Source organism: Trematomus bernacchii, unplaced genomic scaffold (genome assembly GCF_902827165.1).
Source record: "Trematomus bernacchii unplaced genomic scaffold, fTreBer1.1, whole genome shotgun sequence".
Classification (NCBI taxonomy): Eukaryota; Metazoa; Chordata; class Actinopteri; order Perciformes; family Nototheniidae; genus Trematomus; species Trematomus bernacchii.
The window spans coordinates 1,300,508-1,327,350 of record NW_022987524.1 but is presented as its reverse complement, the minus strand read 5'-3'; the positions used below and the strand labels follow the sequence as shown (position 1 = coordinate 1,327,350).

Here is a 26,843-nt window from a genome sequence, read left to right as displayed (position 1 = left end):
TCTGTTGTAATGCACTTTATTTATATAGCACCTTTCATGCAAGATGCAGCACAAAGTCCTTTACAGAGCAAGACAAGATATTCAATATAACAGAGTCAAAATAAAGAGTGAGGAACATAATTAAAAACAAGTCATTAGAAAAATGTATGTATAACCTGAACACTGCATTGTACATGTTATTTAGATCTATCGTTGCAGAAAACTGAGCAGTGAGAATATGTATGCTGCAGGGAAGTCCCATCAATGTGTAAATAGTTAAATGACCTTTAGAAATGTAGCATATGCCTTGGTGAATAAGGGTCAAAAGGGAACATTGTAGGCTGATCAAAAGCTAAGATTGTTTTGTTTGTCATATATGCAATTGTATGACAGATTGTTTGTTCTTTTAACAAAAGATTAAAGAGAAAATAACCCCAGCAGCTCCTCAGGATGATGTACTTTTCAAGTTACTGTATTGCATGTGGCCTCTCATTAACAGCTTTATGTATAGGGGGTGATAACCACAAAAAAAGGGGTGGTCCTCGCCTAGCTCCAGAGTACATGAAAGTTGTCATAATCCATAATATTCGCCTGCTGTGAAGCAAGTTTCTATCTTCGTCCTTTGATACAGCTGTTTCCTGTCCAGGATCAAGTTAAGGTATAGGGATGATTATCAATCAAAAAGCACGATCCCCATACCACTGCACCACTGGGTGGTACAGCCTTACAATTTGGTTTGTGTGACTGGGGCATGGTCTGTATTCATCTTTACAATTATATTGAACTTTTGAGTACATTTCTACAATGCTTACATTTCTTTTTCAATAAAGATAACAAAAGGTCTAAGTGAAAATGAAGAATGGAATTTCTGGTTAGAAGATGGTTTGGATGGCACATGAACAAGGGCAACATCACTGCAGCTAAAGTCTACCTCTGTACCTCTCTTCCTATCTAGAGAAATCACTTATTGACTTAAAAATGACAAACTGCTTCGATTCTAGGTTCTTCTACTTAACGATAACCCACTTAGGTGAAGTAAGTGTCAAGACAGTAATGTCACGAGTAATGAGTAATGTCAAATCAACAATCGACAAAATTCTAAAAAAACATTTATTAGCTCTAATGTACATTAAAAAAATGATACAATTAAAATATATAATTAGTCTATTTTTCTGACTTGCATATCCCAAAGTGTAATGACAAAAAGTATCAAAAGTAATTCAATGGTTGTACTTTTTAGTACTTCAATGGATTCCTAGTGACATCGAGAAACAGATTAGAAGTTCACTTTTGTCCCTTTTTCATTAAGAGGAAGAGTAAATCCTGTTTGGTCCATCAGTCGCTGTCGGACTTTATCAAGCTGCCAAAGTAAGCCGTCAAAGTCTTCAGCTTGTTGTTCAGGATGTTCTGCTCCACCTCCACCTTCCCTCCGGCACCAGCCAGAGAGGCGATCTGTGCACACAGACATATCATCAGACAGCAGAGATGGCAGAAGTACACATATCCTACAGTAGAAGTACACATACTCATGTTTAAAAATACTCAGGTAAGAAGTACCGACTAAACTTCTTTACTCAAGTAAAAATAAAGAAGTATGCTGAAACTGGCTCTGTAGTAGAAGCTGAAACTGGCTCTGTAGTAGAAGCTGAAACTGGCTCTGTAGTAGAAGCTGGCTCTGTAGTAGAAGCTGAAGCTGGCTCTGTAGTAGAAGCTGGCTCTGTAGTAGAAGCTGAAGCTGGCTCTGTAGTAGAAGCTGGCTCTGTAGTAGAAGCTGGCTCTGTAGTAGAAGCTGAAGCTGGCTCTGTAGTAGAAGCTGAAACTGGCTCTGTAGTAGAAGCTGGCTCTGTAGTAGAAGCTGAAACTGGCTCTGTAGTAGAAGCTGGCTCTGTAGTAGAAGCTGAAACTGGCTCTGTAGTAGAAGCTGGCTCTGTAGTAGAAACTGAAGCTGGCTCTGTAGTAGAAGCTGAAGCTGGCTCTGTAGTAGAAGCTGAAACTGGCTCTGTAGTAGAAGCTGAAGCTGGCTCTGTAGTAGAAGCTGAAACTGGCTCTGTAGTAGAAGCTGAAACTGGCTCTGTAGTAGAAGCTGGCTCTGTAGTAGAAGCTGGCTCTGTAGTAGAAGCTGAAGCTGGCTCTGTAGTAGAAGCTGAAACTGGCTCTGTAGTAGAAGCTGGCTCTGTAGTAGAAGCTGGCTCTGTAGTAGAAGCTGAAACTGGCTCTGTAGTAGAAGCTGAAGCTGGCTCTGTAGTAGAAGCTGGCTCTGTAGTAGAAGCTGAAACTGGCTCTGTAGTAGAAGCTGAAACTGGCTCTGTAGTAGAAGCTGAAGCTGGCTCTGTAGTAGAAACTGGCTCTGTAGTAGAAGCTGAAACTGGCTCTGTAGTAGAAGCTGAAACTGGCTCTGTAGTAGAAACTGGCTCTGTAGTAGAAGCTGAAGCTAGCTCTGTAGTAGAAGCTGAAACTGGCTCTGTAGTAGAAGCTGAAACTGGCTCTGTAGTAGAAGCTGGCTCTGTAGTAGAAGCTGAAGCTGGCTCTGTAGTAGAAGCTGGCTCTGTAGTAGAAGCTGAAACTGGCTCTGTAGTAAAGCTGAAGCTGGCTCTGTAGTAGAAGCTGAAACTGGCTCTGTAGTAGAAGCTGAAGCTGGCTCTGTAGTAGAAACTGGCTCTGTAGTAAAGCTGAAGCTGGCTCTGTAGTAGAAGCTGAAACTGGCTCTGTAGTAGAAGCTGAAACTGGCTCTGTAGTAGAAGCTGAAACTGGCTCTGTAGTAGAAACTGGCTCTGTAGTAGAAGCTGAAGCTAGCTCTGTAGTAGAAGCTGAAACTGGCTCTGTAGTAGAAGCTGAAACTGGCTCTGTAGTAGAAGCTGGCTCTGTAGTAGAAGCTGAAGCTGGCTCTGTAGTAGAAGCTGGCTCTGTAGTAGAAGCTGGCTCTGTAGTAGAAGCTGAAACTGGCTCTGTAGTAGAAGCTGAAGCTGGCTCTGTAGTAGAAGCTGAAACTGGCTCTGTAGTAGAAGCTGAAGCTGGCTCTGTAGTAGAAGCTGGCTCTGTAGTAGAAGCTGGCTCTGTAGTAGAAGCTGAAACTGGCTCTGTAGTAGAAGCTGAAGCTGGCTCTGTAGTAGAAGCTGAAACTGGCTCTGTAGTAGAAGCTGAAGCTGGCTCTGTAGTAGAAGTTGGCTCTGTAGTAGAAGCTGGCTCTGTAGTAGAAGCTGAAACTGGCTCTGTCGTAGAAGCTGAAACTGGCTCTGTAGTAGAAGCTGAAACTGGCTCTGTAGTAGAAGCTGGCTCTGTAGTAGAAGCTGAAACTGGCTCTGTAGTAGAAGCTAAAGCTGGCTCTGTAGTAGAAGCTGAAACTGGCTCTGTAGTAGAAGCTGGCTCTGTAGTAGAAGCTGGCTCTGTAGTAGAAGCTGGCTCTGTAGTAGAAGCTGCCTCTGTAGTAGAAGCTGAAACTGGCTCTGTAGTAGAATCTGAAGCTGGCTCTGTAGTAGAAGCTGAAACTGGCTCTGCAGTAGAAGCTGAAACTGGCTCTGTAGTAGAAGCTGGCTCTGTAGTAGAAGCTGAAGCTGGCTCTGTAGTAGAAGCTGAAACTGCTCTGTAGTAGAAGCTGGCTCTGTAGTAGAAGCTGAAACTGGCTCTGTAGTAGAAGCTGGCTCTGTAGTAGAAGCTGAAACAGGCTCTGTAGTAGAAGCTGGCTCTGTAGTAGAAGCTGAAACTGGCTCTGTAGTAGAAGCTGGCTCTGTAGTAGAAGCTGAAACTGGCTCTGTAGTAGAAGCTGAAACTGGCTCTGTAGTAGAAGCTGGCTCTGTAGTAGAAGCTGAAACTGGCTCTGTAGTAGAAGCTGAAGCTGGCTCTGTAGTAGAAGCTGAAGCTGGCTCTGTAGTAAAAGCTGAAACTGGCTCTGTAGTAGAAACTGGCTCTGTAGTAAAAGCTGAAGCTGGCTCTGTAGTAGAAACTGGCTCTGTAGTAGAAGCTGAAACTGGCTCTGTAGTAGAAGCTGGCTCTGTAGTAGAAGCTGAAACTGGCTCTGTAGTAGAAGCTGGCTCTGTAGTAGAAACTGGCTCTGTAGTAGAAGCTGAAACTGGCTCTGTAGTAGAAGCTGGCTCTGTAGTAGAAGCTGGCTCTGTAGTAGAAGCTGAAACTGCCTCTGTAGTAGAAGCTGGCTCTGTAGTAGAAGCTAAAGCTGGCTCTGTAGTAGAAGCTGAAACTGGCTCTGTAGTAGAAGCTGGCTCTGTAGTAGAAGCTGGCTCTGTAGTAGAAGCTGCCTCTGTAGTAGAAGCTGAAACTGGCTCTGTAGTAGAATCTGAAGCTGGCTCTGTAGTAGAAGCTGAAACTGGCTCTGCAGTAGAAGCTGAAACTGGCTCTGTAGTAGAAGCTGGCTCTGTAGTAGAAGCTGAAGCTGGCTCTGTAGTAGAAGCTGAAACTGGCTCTGTAGTAGAAGCTGGCTCTGTAGTAGAAGCTGAAACAGGCTCTGTAGTAGAAGCTGGCTCTGTAGTAGAAGCTGAAACTGGCTCTGTAGTAGAAGCTGGCTCTGTAGTAGAAGCTGAAACTGGCTCTGTAGTAGAAGCTGGCTCTGTAGTAGAAGCTGAAACTGGCTCTGTAGTAGAAGCTGGCTCTGTAGTAGAAGCTGAAACTGGCTCTGTAGTAGAAGCTGAAGCTGGCTCTGTAGTAGAAGCTGAAGCTGGCTCTGTAGTAAAAGCTGAAACTGGCTCTGTAGTAGAAACTGGCTCTGTAGTAAAAGCTGAAGCTGGCTCTGTAGTAGAAACTGGCTCTGTAGTAGAAGCTGAAACTGGCTCTGTAGTAGAAGCTGGCTCTGTAGTAGAAGCTGGCTCTGTAGTAGAAGCTGAAACTGGCTCTGTAGTAGAAGCTGGCTCTGTAGTAGAAACTGGCTCTGTAGTAGAAGCTGAAACTGGCTCTGTAGTAGAAGCTGGCTCTGTAGTAGAAGCTGGCTCTGTAGTAGAAGCTGAAACTGCCTCTGTAGTAGAAGCTGGCTCTGTAGTAGAAACTGGCTCTGTAGTAGAAGCTGAAACTGGCTCTGTAGTAGAAACTGGCTCTGTAGTAGAAGCTGAAACTGGCTCTGTAGTAGAAGCTGAAACTGGCTCTGTAGTAGAAGCTGAAGCTGGCTCCGTAGTAGAAGCTGAAACTGGCTCTGTAGTAGAAGCTGAAGCTGGCTCCGTAGTAGAAGCTGAAACTGGCTCTGTAGTAGAAGCTGAAGCTGGCTCCGTAGTAGAAGCTGAAACTGGCTCTGTAGTAGAAGCTGGCTCCGTAGTAGAAGCTGAAACTGGCTCTGTAGTAGAAGCTGAAGCTGGCTCTGTAGTAGAAGCTGGCTCTGTAGTAGAAGCTGAAGCTGGCTCTGTAGTAGAAGCTGAAGCTGGCTCTGTAGTAGAAGCTGAAGCTGGCTCTGTAGTAGAAGCTGGCTCTGTAGTAGAAGCTGAAGCTGGCTCTGTAGTAGAAGCTGGCTCTGTAGTAGAAGCTGAAGCTGGCTCTGTAGTAGAAGCTGGCTCTGTAGTAGAAACTGGCTCTGTAGTAGAAACTGGCTCTGTAGTAGAAGCTGGCTCTGTAGTAGAAGCTGGCTCTGTAGTAGAAGCTGGCTCTGTAGTAGAAGCTGAAGCTGGCTCTGTAGTAGAAGCTGGCTCTGTAGTAGAAACTGGCTCTGTAGTAGAAGCTGAAGCTGGCTCTGTAGTAGAAGCTGGCTCTGTAGTAGAAACTGGCTCTGTAGTAGAAACTGGCTCTGTAGTAGAAGCTGGCTCTGTAGTAGAAGCTGGCTCTGTAGTAGAAGCTGAAGCTGGCTCTGTAGTAGAAGCTGGCTCTGTAGTAGAAACTGGCTCTGTAGTAGAAGCTGAAGCTGGCTCTGTAGTAGAAGCTGAAGCTGGCTCTGTAGTAGAAGCTGGCTCTGTAGTAGAAGCTGAAGCTGGCTCTGTAGTAGAAACTGGCTCTGTAGTAGAAACTGGCTCTGTAGTAGAAACTGGCTCTGTAGTAGAAGCTGGCTCTGTAGTAGAAGCTGGCTCTGTAGTAGAAGCTGAAGCTGGCTCTGTAGTAGAAGCTGGCTCTGTAGTAGAAACTGGCTCTGTAGTAGAAGCTGAAGCTGGCTCTGTAGTAGAAGCTGGCTCTGTAGTAGAAGCTGAAGCTGGCTCTGTAGTAGAAGCTGAAGCTGGCTCTGTAGTAGAAGCTGGCTCTGTAGTAGAAGCTGAAGCTGGCTCTGTAGTAGAAGCTGGCTCTGTAGTAGAAGCTGGCTCTGTAGTAGAAGCTGAAGCTGGCTCTGTAGTAGAAGCTGAAGCTGGCTCTGTAGTAGAAGCTGGCTCTGTAGTAGAAGCTGAAGCTGGCTCTGTAGTAGAAGCTGAAGCTGGCTCTGTAGTAGAAGCTGAAACTGGCTCTGTAGTAGAAGCTGGCTCTGTAGTAGAAACTGGCTCTGTAGTAGAAACTGGCTCTGTAGTAGAAGCTGGCTCTGTAGTAGAAGCTGGCTCTGTAGTAGAAGCTGAAGCTGGCTCTGTAGTAGAAACTGGCTCTGTAGTAGAAACTGGCTCTGTAGTAGAAGCTGGCTCTGTAGTAGAAGCTGGCTCTGTAGTAGAAACTGGCTCTGTAGTAGAAACTGGCTCTGTAGTAGAAGCTGGCTCTGTAGTAGAAACTGGCTCTGTAGTAGAAACTGGCTCTGTAGTAGAAACTGGCTCTGTAGTAGAAGCTGGCTCTGTAGTAGAAGCTGAAGCTGGCTCTGTAGTAGAAACTGGCTCTGTAGTAGAAACTGGCTCTGTAGTAGAAGCTGGCTCTGTAGTAGAAGCTGGCTCTGTAGTAGAAACTGGCTCTGTAGTAGAAGCTGAAACTGACTCTGTAGTAGAAGCTGAAACTGGCTCTGTAGTAGAAACTGGCTCTGTAGTAGAAGCTGGCTCTGTAGTAGAAGCTGAAGCTGGCTCTGTAGTAGAAACTGGCTCTGTAGTAGAAGCTGGCTCTGTAGTAGAAGCTGTTGAAGAAACAACTGTACATTTTCAAGGGAGGAAGATATCCTTGAAGCCATAAACTTCACTTACTACATTACCAAATTCAAAATGAATTTGATATACAAATCCACTTTATGTGCAAATGTGGTATAATAATGTATTTCAATGTGAGAAAAGAGATGGCCATGCCTAACTCAGAGTTCCATCAGGTGTTTGGACCACAGCTGACCTGCTTATAAGTCCAGTTCAGGTCGTTTTGTGAATCATGCAACACCGTTTAAAGTTGTTAATGTGCTCTGTGACCTATAAATCAAGCAGCCATTAACTCAAAAGTAAATGAGGTTAGTGTTCTTGTGCAATAAATATGGCCTTTACTACACACAGAGTGAGCACACACACCTGATCCATGTCAGCATTGCGAGGCAGGAAGTACACGATGTTGTCTGATATCAGTTTGGCCAGGCGGAAAATCTGAAATGTGTCAAATGTCAAGGATGAAAGATTATATTTAATGATATAAACAAAATGGACTTTTCTAAATATTTGAATGTTAAGCTGTCAACAGTTCGATCCCCATTCCTACATTCTGCACAAGGAAGGACCATGAAGGTAACATTTTTCCATAAGGCATGGCAATCGGTGTGTGTGTGTGTGTGTGTGTGTGTGTGTGTGTATGTATGTATGTGTGTGTGTGTGTGTGTGTGTGTGTGTGTGTGTACATTAGATTAGATATGTTGAGTGTCTTTTATAACAACCCACATGACAGGAGGGTAGCTAGCCAGTTTGTTAGCTAGCTAGATAACTTTAGCAAGCTAGCTATCTAACTAGCACACTGCCTCCAAATGAACTAGTAGGGGAGACTGGGGTCTGTTGCAACATCTGACTTTTTCCGTATGTATGTAATGTAATTTGTCATATATATTCATCTTTAAATGGTATGGGTAATTGGCACACATTTGTAAGTGTAATATATAAGTATGAGTCTAGTCTGAAAAGTCTCTGAGTAACTGAGAAATGCAGAAAGTGTCCCCACTCTCCCCTTTTTATAAATGTCATTACTGGACCTTTTTCTACCCTTCTGGTGAGAGTTATTACAAATCGTTGTTGTTCCCCATAGCAACGCCATCTACACAGAGAACCAGTAGAGTTCTTAAATACGTTCTCATGAGCAATCTCAGACCAGCTTTTTATTTTGCGTGGTTCTGTAAAACCACCAAATTGTCACAGTGTTAACGGTCGATCGTCCAAATGATAATAGATTGTTCCTAATGCTGCTCCTACTAGACTGGTCTCAATTGGAACCATAGGTGAAAAAAACGGCGGACCAACGTTAGGGGAATATTTGGCGGCAATCTCGCTTTTACACATATAAAATAAAAATGTATCAAGTCAAAAACACGATCTATATGATATATTTTGCTCAATAAAATTGAAACATCACAGTGAAGTTAAGACCAGAAACATATTTACCACAAACTATAACCATGTTAGAGTAAACAGATAGAAATGATGAATAATAATTCATCTGCTTTAAAAGGATATCCATCAGGTTGCATCATGGTCTTGATGTCAAACACCTCTGCAGTCAGGTAGTCCGGCCCCCCCCACGGTGGTGAGAGGAAGACCACATCTCCAAGGAGACGGGGCGCCAGCTCGAGGAAGTCCCCCTGCACAAAGTCGATTCTGTCGGCGACGTTGTAAACCACAGCGTTGTGCCGCGCCAAGTCCAGCCGCACCGGGTCGATATCGATGGCCAGGACTGAGACGAGAACCAGGACAGGAAGAGGAGAGATACAGAGTCTGTGATCTGGCTGAAGGATGCTTATACACAATAGAACATGTTCAATCATGCTTTTGGACAGTCCATCACAGGCTGCAAACATGGTGGCCATCTTAACTGTTTCACAAAATGTTCTGTTCTATTATCTTTATACAAGACCCCTATTAACTCATTAGAGAGCATTTTAATCTCAATTAATGCTGACATGGTATCAGAATGACCTTTTTAACTTGATTTCTTAATACATCGTTAAAAGAACGACGTTAAAGGAGAATGCTGAGGCAAGGAGAATTAGAAAAGAGCAGCTCACGTTGACAATGACCTTGCTGCTTTATCTTTAAGAGCCGAAGCTTTACATAATATTACAACTTCTCATATCTTTAACTGTCTTTCAATTAATGTTCAGCTGACATATACACTCCAGATATATTCTGATGGAATGAAATCAGATAATAGAGACGAACTTGTTAGTGTTGGGTTATTGTTGGGCATTATCAACCATAGCCAGCTGATAATGCACTATTTGTAGTACTTTGAGAACATTTCTTACATTTCAGCTACATCAGTGAATCAGTGCATTTGTCCATGAACCACTGTACCTTTAAATTCAGTTTACATCCCACCCAAGACTTGTATGGTGATGGAGAGGATAGTGACATGGAAGCAGTAGAATGTACTTCCATAATCTATCGTGAGTTTGTATTGTCATTCTGATTATTATAGGTTATATGTTATGTATATGAAGAACAGTAAGAAAAATATGCATACAGATAATAATCCAAACACATATGGACAACTCTGACACATGGGGTGAACTTGATTGATGAAAATGAACTTCAACTTGTAGAGGTCAGCAGAATAGGAAAAGGCGCGCACGCGCGCACACACCCACCCACCCACCCACCCACCCACCCACCCACACACACACACACACACACACACACACACACACACACACACACACACACACACACACACACACACACACACACACACACACACACACACACACACACACACACACACACACACACACACACACACACACACACACACACACACACACACACACACACACACACACACACACACACACACACACACACAACACACCACACACACACACACACACACACACACACACACACCACACACACACACACACACACACACACACACACACACACACACACACACACACACACACCTCTCTTTCCAGCGAGGGCGAACTGGATGGCGTTTCCTCCCACTCCACAGAAGGCGTCTATGATCAGCTGAGAGTCAGGAAAGCTGTGCTCCACCCGGAGGGCGATGTGTTCGGCGATCCTCTCCGGGGTCACAGAGAACCAGCCCTCTGAAACACACCCCCACATGTCACTGATCTAATGCATCTGCTGTGTAGGTCCCTATTCTGCAATCCTCTTTTCATGTCTTTATACATAAATATGTGTCCCCTCTGTGTTGAGAGATTTTGACAGTTTCTGATCAGATGTTGGCCACTTTGTGATGTCACAATGTTTTTTGGCTTGTGTAACCATTAGTCAATTAATTAGCCAATAACCAACCAAGGTAACCCCCCCCCCCCCCCCCCCCCCCCACCTTATCACCTGAATCTCCTCCTAGAGCATCATTGTGTTTTTTTAAACCAATCACTCCTAAGAGGGGCGTGACCAGCAGCAGCTCATTTGCATTTAAAGCTACAGACAGAGAATCAGCACTTTTGAAACAGAGGGGATTATGGGATGCTGCAATGATCTGTTTGGTGTTTCAGCCAAACACCTCAGAGACATGTTCTGTATATGTGACATATAATATATTGTTGGAAAACAGTAAAATAGGGGACCTTCAAAGCCTTTCCTGAAGTGCCAGTTAAATGAATGAAATCTAAATGTTTACTGTTATGAAATGTGAGAATGTTTTGAACCAACAAAACAGAGTGAGGAGCCTCTGATTTATTTATTCACCTTTATTTAAAACATGAATAAGTAATTGATCTGAACATTGCTGCTTATTTGGTCACTAAAAAACTAGTTTGGTTTTTGGTGAATCTTTCCAGATCTTCAAAGACTTTGTCAATAGCCACTTTCACACCAAGTACTTTGTCGTACTTAGTGCCGGCACTTAGTACCCCGGCACTAAGTACCAATCGCGTTCACACCGGAGTACTTTTCCCTGAGGGAAGATTACGCAAATGAGCCGCTGACGTCACTTCGTCTTCTTCTGCTTTGGGTTTACTGGCAGGCCGCAAACAACTTCACGGCGTATACCCGGAGTCCCCGGCCGGAAGTCCCCGGAGTTGGGGACTGGCTTCAGTAGAAGCTGCTGGGACTCCCAGCAGCTTCTACTGAAGCCTTCCGAGTAAATCGCCAGAACGCCGACACCTCCTCATCTCCACCGCTCCCATGTTTTTTTTGTGTTGCCATAAGTTATTCTCTCTCCGTTGGTGCGCGGGGCTAATGCTAATGCTAATAATGCTAATGCCAGCAAATATGGTGGCTTCACAAAACTTTTCAGAGTTTTACGGGGCGTGGTTTGCAATTCGCCCAGCCAATAGAAATTGGTACTTTTTTGGTACTTTTTTGGTACCACCTCTCTAGCAGGGACTGAAAATGGAGGTAAAAGTTCCCGGCACTAAGTACTCTTTTTGGTGTGAACGCGACATAAGGGGTACTAACGGAACTAAATGGGAAAAGTACGGGGAAAAGTACTCCGGTGTGAACGCGCCTAATGTACTGGGAAAAGTACCTCATTGACTCCAGTCGGCACAGGCTGTAAGGTCATCTTGACTAGTTTTATGGAGGTGGTCTCCATTTGACCATGCTCATAGAAACAAAGCTTGCATTCCTGAGGCAATTCTCATTTGTCATGGCTCCACTTCAAATAAAAACAACAATAAGACATGCGTGCTACTCTTGGCCCACAGAGAGACCTGTCTTTCCAGCTCGTCCCCATCTGTCTCTATGTCTGTCCTGCATCTTTTCCCCCTTCTTCTTGACCCTCTTCTATCCCAGGTGTGAACGCCTCATCTCTCTCATCATCTGAGAGCTCAACATCTGAATCTCCCTTCACTATCTGGTACAGAAAATGTCTGCTTCAGTTCCGTCTCCTGCAACTATATTGAGTCATTAAGTCCATGAAGATGGTCCTGACGTCCACTAGAATGGATATATATAAAAGAGCTGTTATTTGAAAACTTGAACTATTGAATTGCTTTCAGAACTAATTATATAGTTCCTCACATGTTAATAAACAAGAACATATATGATTTTCATGGTAAAAATTACAATTATTCAACAATGTTTGACTTCTCCTCCTGCTTCTATAACATTTTGTTTTTGGTATGCCAGCCATTTTGGATGAAAAGAAAGAGGAACTTCCCAGCATGCAATTTTACCCAATGACATCTCACTGGAAAGACCAGGATGTCCTCTGTACAGTACATCAGGGATTGATAGATGTCCTCTGTACAGTACATCAGGGATTGATAGATGTCGTCTGTACAGTACATCAGGGATTGATAGATGTCCTCTGTACAGTACATCAGAGATTGATAGATGTCGTCTGTACAGTACATCAGGGATTGATAGATGTCGTCTGTACAGTACATCAGAGATTGATAGATGTCGTCTGTACAGTACATCAGGGATTGATAGATGTCCTCTGTACAGTACATCAGGGATTGATAGATGTCGTCTGTACAGTACATCAGAGATTGATAGATGTCGTCTGTACAGTACATCAGGGATTGATAGATGTCCTCTGTACAGTACATCAGAGATTGATAGATGTCGTCTGTACAGTACATCAGGGATTGATAGATGTCCTCTGTACAGTACATCAGGGATTGATAGATGTCCTCTGTACAGTACATCAGAGATTGATAGATGTCGTCTGTACAGTACATCAGGGATTGATAGATGTCCTCTGTACAGTACATCAGAGATTGATAGATGTCGTCTGTACAGTACATCAGGGATTGATAGATGTCCTCTGTACAGTACATCAGGGATTGATAGATGTCCTCTGTACAGTACATCAGAGATTGATAGATGTCGTCTGTACAGTACATCAGGGATTGATAGATGTCGTCTGTACAGTACATCAGGGATTGATAGATGTCCTCTGTACAGTACATCAGGGATTGATAGATGTCGTCTGTACAGTACATCAGAGATTGATAGATGTCCTCTGTACAGTACATCAGGGATTGATAGATGTCGTCTGTACAGTACATCAGGGATTGATAGATGTCGTCTGTACAGTACATCAGAGATTGATAGATGTCGTCTGTACAGTACATCAGGGATTGATAGATGTCGTCTGTACAGTACATCAGGGATTGATAGATGTCCTCTGTACAGTACATCAGGGATTGATAGATGTCCTCTGTACAGTACATCAGAGATTGATAGATGTCGTCTGTACAGTACATCAGAGATTGATAGATGTCGTCTGTACAGTACATCAGGGATTGATAGATGTCGTCTGTACAGTACATCAGAGATTGATAGATGTCCTCTGTACAGTACATCAGAGATTGATAGATGTCCTCTGTACAGTACATCAGGGATTGATAGATGTCCTCTGTACAGTACATCAGGGATTGATAGAGTAGCTCAAAAGAGTAAAAGGAGATGCATGTTAACAAAATGTCCACTACAGTGGACATTTTCAATGGGATGGGTCCCAGGAGGATATAGAGACTACGTTGTGGCTGAGGTAAAGTGTCAGTGGGGGGGCCGGGCCTGGTTTAAGAGGCCGGTAGCGGAGGGGAAGAAACTGTTCAGGTGGAGAGAGGTTTTGGTCCTGATGGAGCGCAGCCTCCTGCCAGAGGGGAGGGGGGTGAATAGTTTGTGTCCAGGGTGGGAGGGGTCGGCCACTATCTTCCCTGCCCGCCTCAGGGTCCTGGAGGTGGGCAGGTCGTGGAGGGATGGCTGCTTCAACGTCACGCCAACTTAAGATCCATATTAAAGACTACAGATTCTAAATGGTACAAGTTGAAGCGTTTGTTTGAACAGTTTGCAGGAGGCAGGTACTTGCTTTCAAGCAGAACAGGGCAAACTAACTGAGGAGTGTTTACGTGTTCGGCGTAATGACGTACAACGGCCTCGACAACTTCTGTAGTCCTATTCAGCCACTTGGTAACAACCATCGTTTTTCAGACACGTAAACTCTTCAGAAATCACCAGTGGGGTCACTGCTGATGGATTTAATGTCCTAGAACAAAAGGTGATCCGTCTCTTAAATGTGTCTCAACCACAGACCTTATTTACAGATATTTTCCAAAATCCTATGGAGAAATTGCATTTTACCACCGGACGTGGTAAAATGCTAACTTACTTTTAAATCAGCTGTGTGGGAACATTTCGGGTCCCCTGTGGACTACAATAACGATGGAGTGCGAGTGGTGGATCGGACGAGGACGGTGTGCCGGCGTTGTTGTACAGCGGTGCGGTATGCTAATGGTAACACACGCCAAACATGCTAAATCATATCAGAAGGCATCACCCAGATTTGGCAATCACCAGAGCCCGATGAAAGACAACAGCAGTTCAACAGCTTATCCCCGCTGCTTTTAAGAAGCCAATAGACATGAAAGCCGAGATGCTATGCTGCGCCCTTATGCAATAGTAGAGGACCCCGGCTTTTATTGATTGTGATTGAAAGTGATTGAAACACTATCTTATTATTTATTTTTGTAATATTTTCAAGACATTCTTTTTAGTTTTACAGCTTATTGAACCTTTTTGTTTGACATCAGCCATTATAGATAATACGGCCATCTGAGTGTGTGTGGTACTGTTTGTGGTTTGTTTTGAACTGTGTAATAAAGTTAATTATTCAAAATGTTAAAGTTCCTTATTTTTAAACTGAAACTTGCACGACTGTTCAAAATAAATAAAAAACAAACCTGGAATTATACATTTGGGATTTGTTTTGCTTTTTCTTGTTGTACCGAACCCGTGCCGAATCGTGACCCCCAAACCGAGGTACATACCGAACCGTTACACCCCTACCGTTACCATATAAAACTACATTTTTTACATGACATGTTATTATGCGAGGGAATATAGTTACATTACTGTTTTACTACAATCGACTAATCAGTGAGTGCAGAGTGAACTGACCTCGGTCCAGCCGGATGCCCTCGTCGAAGCGAGAGAACAGTCTGTAGCGCTGGGCCCAGTATTTGGCCAGCTGCGGCTCGGCGGCCATCTCTGCCGGCACCGGCTGCTTCCTGCCTCGCTGCCTCTTCCTATTCTTCTTATTCTTCTTGTTTCTCACAGCCGACTCTAAACACTCATTCATACATACAGACTCATTATAAAACTACAACATTTTTCACCAGAAAACCTAAATCGTATGCTATTGGACTCATCTGATGTTTGGCTCACCAGTGTTGCCTTCAGGAGCACCAGACATGAGACGATCAGGGATTTCCAGACATGTTAAGGATTTGTCGGGCTGCTCCTCCTCCTTCTCACTCTCTACAGTCCCACAGGTGAGGGTTTTCTCTGCATCCAAACTGGACATCAAATCTAAACAACCTTCTTCCTTTTCTTCTTCAGCCTCCTTATCTCCTTCCTCAGCTTCCTTATCTCCTTCCTCAGCCTCCTTGTCTCCTCCCTTAGCTCTTGCTTCCCGTGTGCTCCCTCCTCCCGTCTCGCCTCGGTCACATGGAGTCACCTGAGTCTCTTTCCAGTTCTTTTCAAGGAAGTTTTTCACCTGTGAAAAAAACAGTCTTCATTTAATTAGTCTTCTATGTAACATTGAAATGGATAAATAATAAAAAAAAGAAGCCACATTTCATTTCGGACTGACATTGATTACCCATATCTTTTCTTCTGCATTTCAACTTGAGCAGGATGTGATTTAAATTCTCTAATGTAATGTAATGTAATGCAGTTTGAAATATTGTATTTGTAGCTTTAAAACCCCAGGGCAATGATTATCTGTCATGTAAAGAAATAACACATGCTTCATTTCACAATAGAGTGTTATTTTCGGTATGAAAGCAAATTAGGGATTTTAAGCTTAACACTTAATTAAGGCTAGATATACACATTGCAAATGTGCAATGTTGTTTATTCAATAAATTTGAGGTAAATATTGTATTCTCACCTAAACCATGAGGCCCCACCACTATCAATTTAAACTGATTATTTTTTCTATATATATATATATTATTCTATTTTCTATTTTAAAGAGTATCCGGATGTTTGATCAACCAGAAATACAAACCATTTAAGAGAAAGTGGCCTTCATATTATCTGTATGATTCTCAGATTTTAAAGTAGAAAGAATAGCCAAAATAAAGACAATTGTCAGCAGAATCCATGAGTCTTACACTGTGGTTTGTCATGGTTTATGTTTGGTATTGGTTAGTGTTTTAAATATTATCATGTATTATTGTGTGATTGCAGTGTGTTGTTTTAGTTGGGTCACATGGATGTGTGTGTGTGTGTGTGTGTATTTTAGTTGACCGCCGTCAGCTGTGATTATTCTGATAAATGACTGTGTGCAAGTTGTAACCAAAAGATGATTTTAATTAAATAAATATTTGTTCAACGTATTTCCGAGCACATCTATAATTTTTGGACAGCTCTTCATACAAAGCCAACTTTGAATTTGTTGATACAATTTCAATTAAGTGACATTTTGTCCTAAAAATCTAATTTGTATTTTTTTGGGGGGAAAAGGGGAGACACTTTTTCACCTATACAGAAGATATCATGTTGTGCCTGTTTCAGTGCAGCAACAGCAGACTAGTGAGTATACAGTTTAGTGGGGTGATCCTCTGTTGTAACCTATTTACTTCAGTTTCGCATTTCTTCATCATCACGTCACTTAGCTAGAGTACATTGGTAATGATGCACTTGAAACACAGGAATGTGTTCTCAGATACCTGCAGCTTCAGGTACCTTGTGGAGGGCGGTTCTGTTCTGTGGCGGTGTGTGGTCCCCCCCCGCCTCAGAGAACCTGGTGTGTTTGTTGACGCTGCGGACTGCTCCTTTAGTTAGCCACTGCCTCGGACGCTTCTGAGCAGCGCCGCCTCTGAAGCTCAACACGCTTTGGAACCTGGGACACACAGAAACACAGACAGAGACATGAGCAGCTGCTCCATCAGGTCAACATATCAAACTGAGTGGCAGTCATCTAAATCAGAAGTAGTCTGCACAGACATAATACAAGGCAGAATCTGTTCCTCAAAGTTAACTACAACATTAAAGACAACATAGTTAGTAAACAGATTTGTATTATCTCTATTCGCCACTGAAATAAGGAAATCATCATCACAAAGCAGATAATAAGAGAAGTGATTCTATACGTACGGTAGCATCCCATAGTGGTAATGCTGCAACCAGGGGTTACATTGGGCCGGAGCTCTCCAAGCCTCGGCACATAGGCCAACAATCTTAAGTATCAGCCCTGCACGTCTTCAACAAAGTATATATTTACAAGAAATGTGTTTAAATTGCGTGCTTAACTCATAGAATACACTGCTGCATATCAAATCAAGCCCTCCTGGAGCTAACAGCATCCAGTGCTTCACTATTAATCCAGCCCAGGGGTCGGCAACCCTAGGCACGCGTGCCACCATTGGCACGCGGCACCGTAACCAGTGGCACACTAGGAATAAGTGGAATAAGTGTGCAAAATATTGAAATTGTATTTTCGGATCCTGAACGAGACCGCCGGCAGAGCGCGTCTCCCCGTTACCTGCAGAAGGAAGCCATGCACGCAGCGCAGCGCAGAAGGATCACTTCTAGGCCCCGCTCTCTTTAACTCCAGGCGACTTGCTGCTGCTTTCCTCCGTGGTGAAACGATCAGGGGTGAAGTGCTGCCGGAGCGCGCCGGCACTTCACAAATTGCAGTAGGCTACCCATAAGGAGCTGTACAAATGCCGCCGTTTTTCCGTGGCTGTGTCTTTAGTTGAAAGCCCAGTGGCGATCTGCTCATCTCTCATCGAAAATAATATGCTTCACAGGGGACTGGCCAACTGTGTGTTCTGGAGAATCACAGAACGGACGGTCGTCATTATTATTTTGCCGTTTAAACCAATTATTTAAATTTGTTTAAACGGCATCATATCAAAAAGGTTGCCGACCCCTAGCCTCTTCATTTTGGTGCATTTAACTTTAAAGTGCAACATTTGGAATGTATTTTTCTGTTATTATTCCTGTATTTTTACAATACATTTTATTTTGTGCAGCCCTAATTTGTACATTAGCAGGATTATTACTGGTAAATGTGAAATTATAGTAAGAAGCGGATTTAAATGTGTAAGTGAAATAATAATATTTAGTCCCTCACACCAATAATTAATTCTGATAAATAATTGCGATCTCAGTATTTTAAAAAAAAAAACAATATAATGTTGTCCATAATTGGCAGGATAATGTTTACTGATTGGCACATGTAGTTTGCAAGGAAAGGTTTATTAACATTTTTATTTTTAAAGTGATGGCAATATTTAGATATTTGAAAAGGTGCATGTATGTTGCAATATAATATTACATTAATTACAGTCTACTGTAACTATTAAAAACTGTCTTTTTCAGGTTTTTCAGGCTCACATTCTTCACTTGAGAACCAATTAATTTACTAATGCAATAGTGTTTTTACTGTAAGTGAATAGTGAGAAGGATTCAAATAAAGAGGTGAGAGAAGAAAAAGAGAGACAGTGCTCCTACTACTATTCCAGGAATGAAGATTGCATAAATATTACAGTAACAAAAGATTAGAGCCAAAAACCATCTGTAACTACAGGAGCTGCAGCTGTTCTTCTCACCATGCAGTGAACCATCTGTAAACATCAGTGTGTGTCTGCAGATAGCAGACAGCTGCAGGACACGGTCTGCTGACACACTTCCAGAGGGTGTGTGAATGACAGCAGCTTTATAGAGCAGTGTGTGTGTGAACAGAGGGTGAGGGTCCCACTCACAGAGGCTCAGGGTTGTGTTTAAGGCCCAGTTTACTCCAGGCTTCCTCAGGGGTCAGGTTGGGGCTCTCCTCCACATCCAGCTCGTGACTGTAAACAGAAAATAATGCTTTACAATGTGCATATGATAACATCTTACATCAGCATGTTTTTACTATGAGCAGTTTAGGCCCACATGATAGCCCTTTCTTGTGGATGGTAATTGTGTTGCATTTCTTCTTACAAAAGGTTTGGAGCTTCAGTAAATCATTTTGTATTCATCTTTCAGAAAACGTGGCCCTATTATGCTTTTTGGGGTTTCCCTTTCCTGTAGTGTGTTCTATAGGTTTGTGTGCATGTCAATGGTCTGCAAAGGCTCACATCTTGTGGGAATTGGAATGAAACTACCAGCATTAGAGTGATATGACAACATGTCATTTCTCTTTGAAGTCATGACTGTCCCAGCAATCCATGTTTTGTTACCATGGGTCAAAGTATTCTCATGAATAAAAGTGTGCCTCGATATTATTTCTCACTTGGATTTTATAAAAAGGATAACGTTAACTAGCTTTCCTCCTGCCAATTTCAACCACAGTTGTTTATTTTCAACTATTAACTGAGGTCATGTGTACCCTATGGCCAGGGTTTGAACAGTGCGCTAGGGTAAAGGTCCCTCTTTTCATACAGTTCTCCCCGAACACCAAACATACAGCAGAATCTCACCTGCGTTTGACCTCAGCCCCTCCTCCTCCTGGGGGTTTGTGATCTTCATCATCATCTTCTCCATTTGACGTTGCTTTCCTGTTGCCACTCTGTCTGTCAGCGCCGCCAGGGGCATGCTGGGAATCTGAGTCAGCACACATCATACATATTTATTTAATTAGCATTTTTCCAAAACCCTCGCTACAACCCTAATATGTGACACTAAGTCTGAAATGTATTTACTAAATGTATCAATTAAAAACTAAAACAATAGTAAGAAATCTAAATAATAATATACAAATAAATTGTAGAATCAGGGTTGAAGCCAAATGTGGTATTAATCCCTTGACAAGATTGTGCTTTCTGCAGTTTGAATATTGAACATTTTGAAGAATTGTGCAGCCTTGACACACACATACTGTGTGTGTATTCATGTGTTACCTGTTTGTTGAGCTGTGTGTCCCTGTGAGGAGGCAGCATGTCTCCTGTGATCACTCCCCCCATCAGAAGGACGATCAGAGACACAGAGCTCTCTCTCTGACTGCTGTCTGATGTCACACACACTCACACACTCCGTCTCTGAGTCACTCACTGATCTCACACCTAACGTGCAGCTGTGTGCAAACAGATCCTTTAAACCCTCAGCATCATCACGAAGAGCCTCCTGTTCCTCTTCCTCTGCTCTCTGCTGGTCCTCAGTCTCTCCATCCCTCCCTCCCTCTGTCTCTGTGCCCCCCACCCCCCCTGCTGTGTCTCCCCCAGTGTTCCCCTCCCAGGCAGGCTGCTCTGCACTCCAGCCCTGTGCTGCCCAGTATGAGTACTGGTCCCAGTATGAGTAGTATGTCTCTGCAGCGTGTGTGTCCCAGGCAGCTTTAGAGTGTGGGTCATCCCAAGGAGCAGTCCCTGATCCTGGGTCAGTCTCTGGAAGCTTCTCCAACCAGCTGCTCCACAGCAGAGCTTCACCCTGTTCAGCTACAGGAAATAAATCAAAAATAGAGAAGCAATATTTAATATGTGAGGTAGTAAATGGTTTGCTCTCACTCCTCTTTATCCCCAATACAAACACCTGGTGTCATGTGACCCGTGCTCCATTCATAGGTCACACAACATGTAGCCACCTCCATGACCACTGAGCAAACTGTGCATGAAACCCTTGGAAAAGCTAGTTTCCTGCATAATTATACTTTGGTCATTATCCTTTGTTTGTAAAATAATCTTGAATTGAATTGATATTTATTTGTTTGTTATGTAATGGGCCTACACAGATAGTCAAACGTGGTGATGAAACATTTAAATCTGCTCACAAGTTTTTGAAAATGGTGTTTAATCAGACAAGAGAGCAGCATGTGAAACTGTGAGATAATTGACATAAGAGGTGCAAGTCTGCAGGGGCCTGGGTGTGACACACACACACACACACACACACACACACACACACACACACACACACACACACACACACACACACACACACACACACACACACACACACACACACACACACACACACACACACACACACACACACACACACACACACACACACACACACACACACACACACACACACACACACACACACACACACACACACACACACACACACACACACACACACACACACACACACACACACACACACACACACACACACACACACACACACACACACACACACACACACACACACACACACACACACACACACACACACACACACACACACACACACTCCTCTGTACCCCAGTATGTTTCCCAGCTGGCAGCCTGGGTCTCTTCAGTGGTTTCCTTCATTGAATCACACACTGCCACTGCGTCACAAATCAAAAGGTAAGTCAACGTAAAGGTCACATATTATGTTGTTATTAAATATTAATGAAAACAATAAAAGTATAACAAATACTTGTTTCATGAATAGACAAAAGTGTTACTTTATGAAATAAAGGTAATAAACTGATGCATATGATCAAATTCACTTTGGATTCAACCATCCTGCTGGCCTCAGTAACCTGCCCTGTTTACATGTTACCTTTGTTGTTCACTTGTAGATCTCTCTCCTCTTCAGTGGATTCTTCCCAACATGTGGCAGGCTTCCTGTTGGACCTCCTCCCCTGTCACATGACCACAACAGGCTCATTTAGCAGCAGGAAGTGCCCATTCAAGTCAGTTAGACAATAAAAAGAGCTACACAGACTGAGGTTGCGGTCGAATAGTCCATTTAGCTTAGGAACCTTCCTAACGGAGTGAAATGACCCGGAAGTCCCTCAGTGGCAGCCATGATAAGTGCCGTTCCAATTCTCTAAATGAAAGGAAAGGAGGTTTCAAACTTCCTTTATAATCTCCTTTAGCTTAGGAACCACTGGACCTCCCTAACCTAAAGGAGAGGAGAAAATGCTGCCCCACAATGCCTTGCGGCCGCGGCATTTACCGTCACACAACAGTCGGCCATTCACGGAAACAACCGATTATGAACGAGAAATGATATCATGAAAGTTACGGTGCTTATTAAGCTTTTTAAAACGTATGTGGTAAGTTGCCAAAGTGCTTTGTTTGGAACGTTCATCAGTATTATAATCAAAAAGAGAAATATGAACGTTAGTTTTGACTGAAATGATCAAATAAAGTCAACATTTCACAGTCTTTACTGAGCTGTGTGGGGTTTGTTCAACTTTTAAAAGATGTTTGAATGGTGATATACACAGTGATAGATGTTAAGGACTAACGTTTATAATAAATACATTTGTATTGATTTTAAGATCTTTTCATACAATCATACGTATTGGGATCATTTGTATTAATGTGGACCGGAGGGAGAGGGTGACGAGCATAAGTTTCACTTTCCTTTTTTATTTCAATTCCAACTTTGGTCATGAAGAATATGTTTCTCTGTTGTCCCCGTTCATAAAGCATTAAACAACAGCATCAGAGCACGGTGCAGAGTCTCTAGATGAGTTTACAGTAGTCCCTCGTTCTTATTAAACATCCATGTTGTAGTCCGCTGTATAGAAAACTGTAGTTTCCATAGTTTCCCCACAGCAGCAGACGCACATTTATGACCTCCGCTGGCGCATCATAAACACGTCGGATAGTGAAAGTGCAGTCGATTCTCTAAAGTACCGCAGTCTCTTCTCCTAAATCCTTTTGAATTCTCCTATCCACTATCCCTTAACCCCGTGACGTTTCACTCAGAGGTCAAGGAATAGACGATAGGGTTAGAATTTAGGAGCTGATTTTTGGACTATTCGACCGCAACCTAGGTGCTAAAGTGAAGGTGTCAGGTGACTCACCCCTCTCCTCTGTTTGGAGGAGCTTCCAAAGGCAAGGGGCAGACCCATGTTCGCCATCAGCTGAGCCTCTTCATCCAACTCCTCCTCCTCCTCTTCCTCTTCTTCTTCCTCCTCCTCCTCCTCCTCTTCTTCCTCCTCTCCATCATCTGCCTCTGTGAGGTGAGGGGTAATGTTTTCACAACTTCTGAATCCACCCCCGTAGACACTGTAAAGCTTGCCCCTTCCTCTGTATATTTGTGGGCCAGTCCTGAGTTTGAACTCTCACACTCAGGACTGGCCCACTCTCCCTCCCCAGCCATGATCCTCAAACTACAGTACCACTCCCCTTTGAATGTCATGGGGCTCCAACCCACAGCGCCCCACACTCAGCGACCTTTAACACCTTGTGACACACTTATGATGTCTGTAATTACTATTTATTATTATCATCTGTATTTGTTATTCATTACAACAGTTTTTAACTAATATATGCTTAATCCCTGCACCTTATCTGTATATGTTTATAAATCTGCACCGTACCAAAAGATATGTATTCATATATATGTATGTACATAACTGCAACACTGTTTGTTATGTGAATCCACATACAACTAGATTTCGTTTTACTCCATGCAATAACAATACAGTTGAATCAAATCTAATGTAAATATTTGTGCACATTTCTGTTCAATGCTACTTCTTTATAACTGATTATAAAATAAATGGTGTACATTGACACGATCTTGTTTTACTTCCCTTGTTATATACTTATATATTACTTTTAAACTTTTTTTTCTTCTTTTTAGTATGTTTTTATAATATATTTGTTTATACAGCCTTTTCAAATAGTCATATATTTGTTCTCTTTTTTCTACTTAATTCCTCTCAATTCTGAATGTGTGTGTGTGTGTCTGTGTGTGTGTTTGTGTTGAAAGTTCAACATAGAATTGTATTAGTTACCTTGGACTGTGTTGGTCACATCAAAGGAGAGCAGTCTGTTGTCAGAGCGGTACAGCTCCCGGTCCCTGTAGAGAACACACACACAGTTAGAGAACACACACACAGTTAGAGAACACACACACAGTCAGAGAACACACACACAGTCAGAGAACACACACACAGTCAGAGAACACACACACAGTTAGAGAACACACACACAGTCAGAGAACACACACACAGTCAGAGAACACACACACAGTCAGAGAACACACACACAGTTAGAGAACACACACACAGTTAGAGAACACACACACAGTTAGAGAACACACACACAGTTAGAGAACACACACACAGTTAGAGAACACACACACAGTCAGAGAACACACACACAGTTAGAGAACACACACACAGTTAGAGAACACACACACAGTCAGAGAACACACACACAGTTAGAGAACACACACACAGTCAGAGAACACACACACAGTTAGAGAACACACACACACACACACACAGTCAGAGAACACACACACAGTTAGAGAACACACACACAGTTAGAGAACACCAGTGGCGAGCCGTCAGGGCCCTCTGTGAGGGCCTAAGATATTCCAAAAAATAATATTTAAAAACATTAAAAAAATATATATTTATTAAAAATATATATTTTTTTTATATTATTTTTGTTATATTTTTCATTAGTTTTACCGAAAAAAAACTTGATTTAATAAAATAACATTTCCAAAGAAATAAATCCTTCGAATCTGCCTGTTCGGTCTCTGTTTGAATGTGAAGGGTTACATGAAAGAAGGTCTGGCCCTCTCTGCGATTCACAGAGGGCCCGCTATAGTAACTGAACGAGAGAGTAATGTCAAATGACAGTACAATTGACCAATCATATCTTCCCTCTAAATGGGTGTGTTTCATTATCGCGGACTTTATGACAAGTTACGCCCGCTGTGAAACTTTTCTTGTTTCCATAGCAACAACAACTTCCTGTCAACAGCGTGAACTCGCCTTCAAAATAAAAGCATGCCAAATTACACTTAAGACATACAACTGTAACGAAAGTAACAAACACAATGCAATATCATTTTCAATGTCAAAGAACACAAATTGGGTTCACAGGTGTTGTTTTGTGTGGTAGAGGGTCGCTGTCATTGATGAGTTTTGCACCCTGGGCCGTTGTTTTGATATTCCGCTGAAGTATACGCTGTGACGTAATAACTTTTTTTTCCTTTTTTTCGAGGGAAGGGGTGGGGGTCAGAGGGCCTAGGTATAAAGCTCACGGCTCGCCACTGGAGAACACACACACAGTCAGAGAACCAGTGGCGAGCCGTCAGGGCCCTCTAGGCCCTCTGTGAGGGCCTAAGATATTCCAAAAAATAATATTTAAAAACATTAAAAAAATATATATTTTTTTTAAATATATATTTTTTTAATATTATTTTTGTTATATTTTTCATTAGTTTTACCGAAAAAAAACTTGATTTAATAAAATAACATTTCCAAATAAATAAATCCTTCGAATCTGCCTGTTCAGTCTCTGTTTGAATGTCAGTTACTATAGCGGGCCTCTCTGCGATTCACAGAGGGCCCGCTATAGTAACTGAACGAGAGAGTAATGTCAAATGACAGTACAATTGACCAATCATATCTTCCCTCTAAATGGGTGGGTTTTATTATCGCGGACTTTATGACGAGTTTAGCCCGCTGTGAAACTGTTCTTGTTTCCATAGCAACAACAACTTCCTGTCAACAGCGTGAACTCGCCTTCAAAATAAAAGCATGCCAAATTACACTTAAGACATACAACTGCAATGAAAGTAACAAACACAATGCAATATCATTTTCAATGTCAAAGAACACAAATTGGGTTCACAGGTGTTGTTTTGTGTGGTAGAGGGTCGCTGTCATTGATGGGCCGTTGTTTTGATATTCCGCTGAAGTATACGCTGTGACGTAATAACGTCTTTTTTTCGAGGGAAGGGGTGGGGGTCAGAGGGCCTAGGTATAAAGCTCACGGCTCGCCACTGCAGAGAACACACACACAGTTAGAGAACACACACACACACACACAGTCAGAGAACACACACACAGTTAGAGAACACACACACAGTCAGAGAACACACACACAGTCAGAGAACACACACACACACGGAGACTTCCACAGCTCTTCATCACACATGCAGGGCTCTGTGGGATGCTTACTGCACGAAGGCTCTGGAGCAGAGGCAGTGGATCCTCTCCTCCTCTTCCTCCTCCAGCTTCCTGCTGAAGAAGATCTCCGCGAGTAGCGTCACCCTGCTCCTCTCCAGCATCATGACTCAGCAACTCTCTAACACACAGCAGCAAGAGCTCATACGGTCCAAACTGTTTCTTCAAGTGTGTGTCAAGAACAGCATGGCAACATCTCACTCACGTTCAGGGAACTTCCGCTAGGACTGGCAGCGACAACATGGAGACTTCCGGTCATGCATTTTCAGAATAAAAGAGACAAATGCAGAAAAACACATTGTTGGTGTCTTCTGTGAACAGAAATAAGATAATAGGAAAACTAATAGGTTTTCCTCAAATGTAGTCATTCTGTTATCTGTACAATAAGAGTAAGACACACTGTAACGTTCTCTAAATATTGCTGCCCTATAAATACTAAATGTTGAATACAACCCAAATCTTTTAACCCTTAGATGGATAAGTGGATCTTTTTTGACCCGGTGAGGTGGTTTTCTTGTAGTATCTTTGTAATTACATTTTTTTATCATTTCATATTCCAGCTATTCCTCAAAAAACATGTTTTGGATATCATGCCAATACAAATTTTAAATTTAAATTTTAAGAAATTGTAGTTTTTGTATTACTACAAATAGTTTTTGTATTACCACCCCAAGCGGGTAGTAATACCCTAAGTGGGTCAAAAATGACCCGCATGCATTTCTATGGAATCCTACACTTACTGATTCAGAACTTGTGTTTTTAGTTATCAAGAAGAACACAACAAATACACCCGATTTAATTTGGCTCATTTATGTAGATCATTTACTTGTAATTACTGTAACAGACTCTTCGACTGTATTGTTGGATTAATATTCTATAGCCTACATTTATTTAGTGTTTTAGTTGTGCAAGTATGAGTAGGGATCGATGCAATAATATTTGATGACAACACATTTTCATCAACTTTGTTGCTCTTTAATTAATGTATGTGTGTGTTCATTTTGTGTCATGTTGAATTTTTGAATAGTGTATTGTATTCAAACCCCCTCTCTTTCAGTTAAAAATGTATTATGCAACATCTTTTTAGACTGACATATTTTTAGTATTTGCACTTTTATTTTGAA

At 42.5% G+C, this 26,843-nt stretch overlaps 1 protein-coding gene across 1 annotated transcript; it reads right to left on the bottom strand.

Annotated features, from left to right (window-relative positions):
- On the bottom strand, positions 1–25,945 carry tgs1 (trimethylguanosine synthase 1). The gene is made up of 15 exons (XM_034119139.1): positions 25,714–25,945; positions 23,527–23,591; positions 22,588–22,739; positions 21,330–21,411; positions 21,043–21,111; positions 19,742–20,272; positions 19,322–19,445; positions 18,623–18,709; positions 16,599–16,755; positions 15,072–15,402; positions 14,805–14,969; positions 9,884–10,030; positions 8,439–8,655; positions 7,296–7,374; positions 1–1,431 (listed from the first exon to the last, which is right to left on the bottom strand). Exons 1-15 carry the CDS (start codon positions 25,824–25,826, stop codon positions 1,315–1,317), a joined length of 2,436 nt encoding a protein of 811 aa, XP_033975030.1. The 5' UTR covers positions 25,827–25,945; the 3' UTR covers positions 1–1,314.
- Positions 25,946–26,843: the final 898 nt, after the last annotated feature.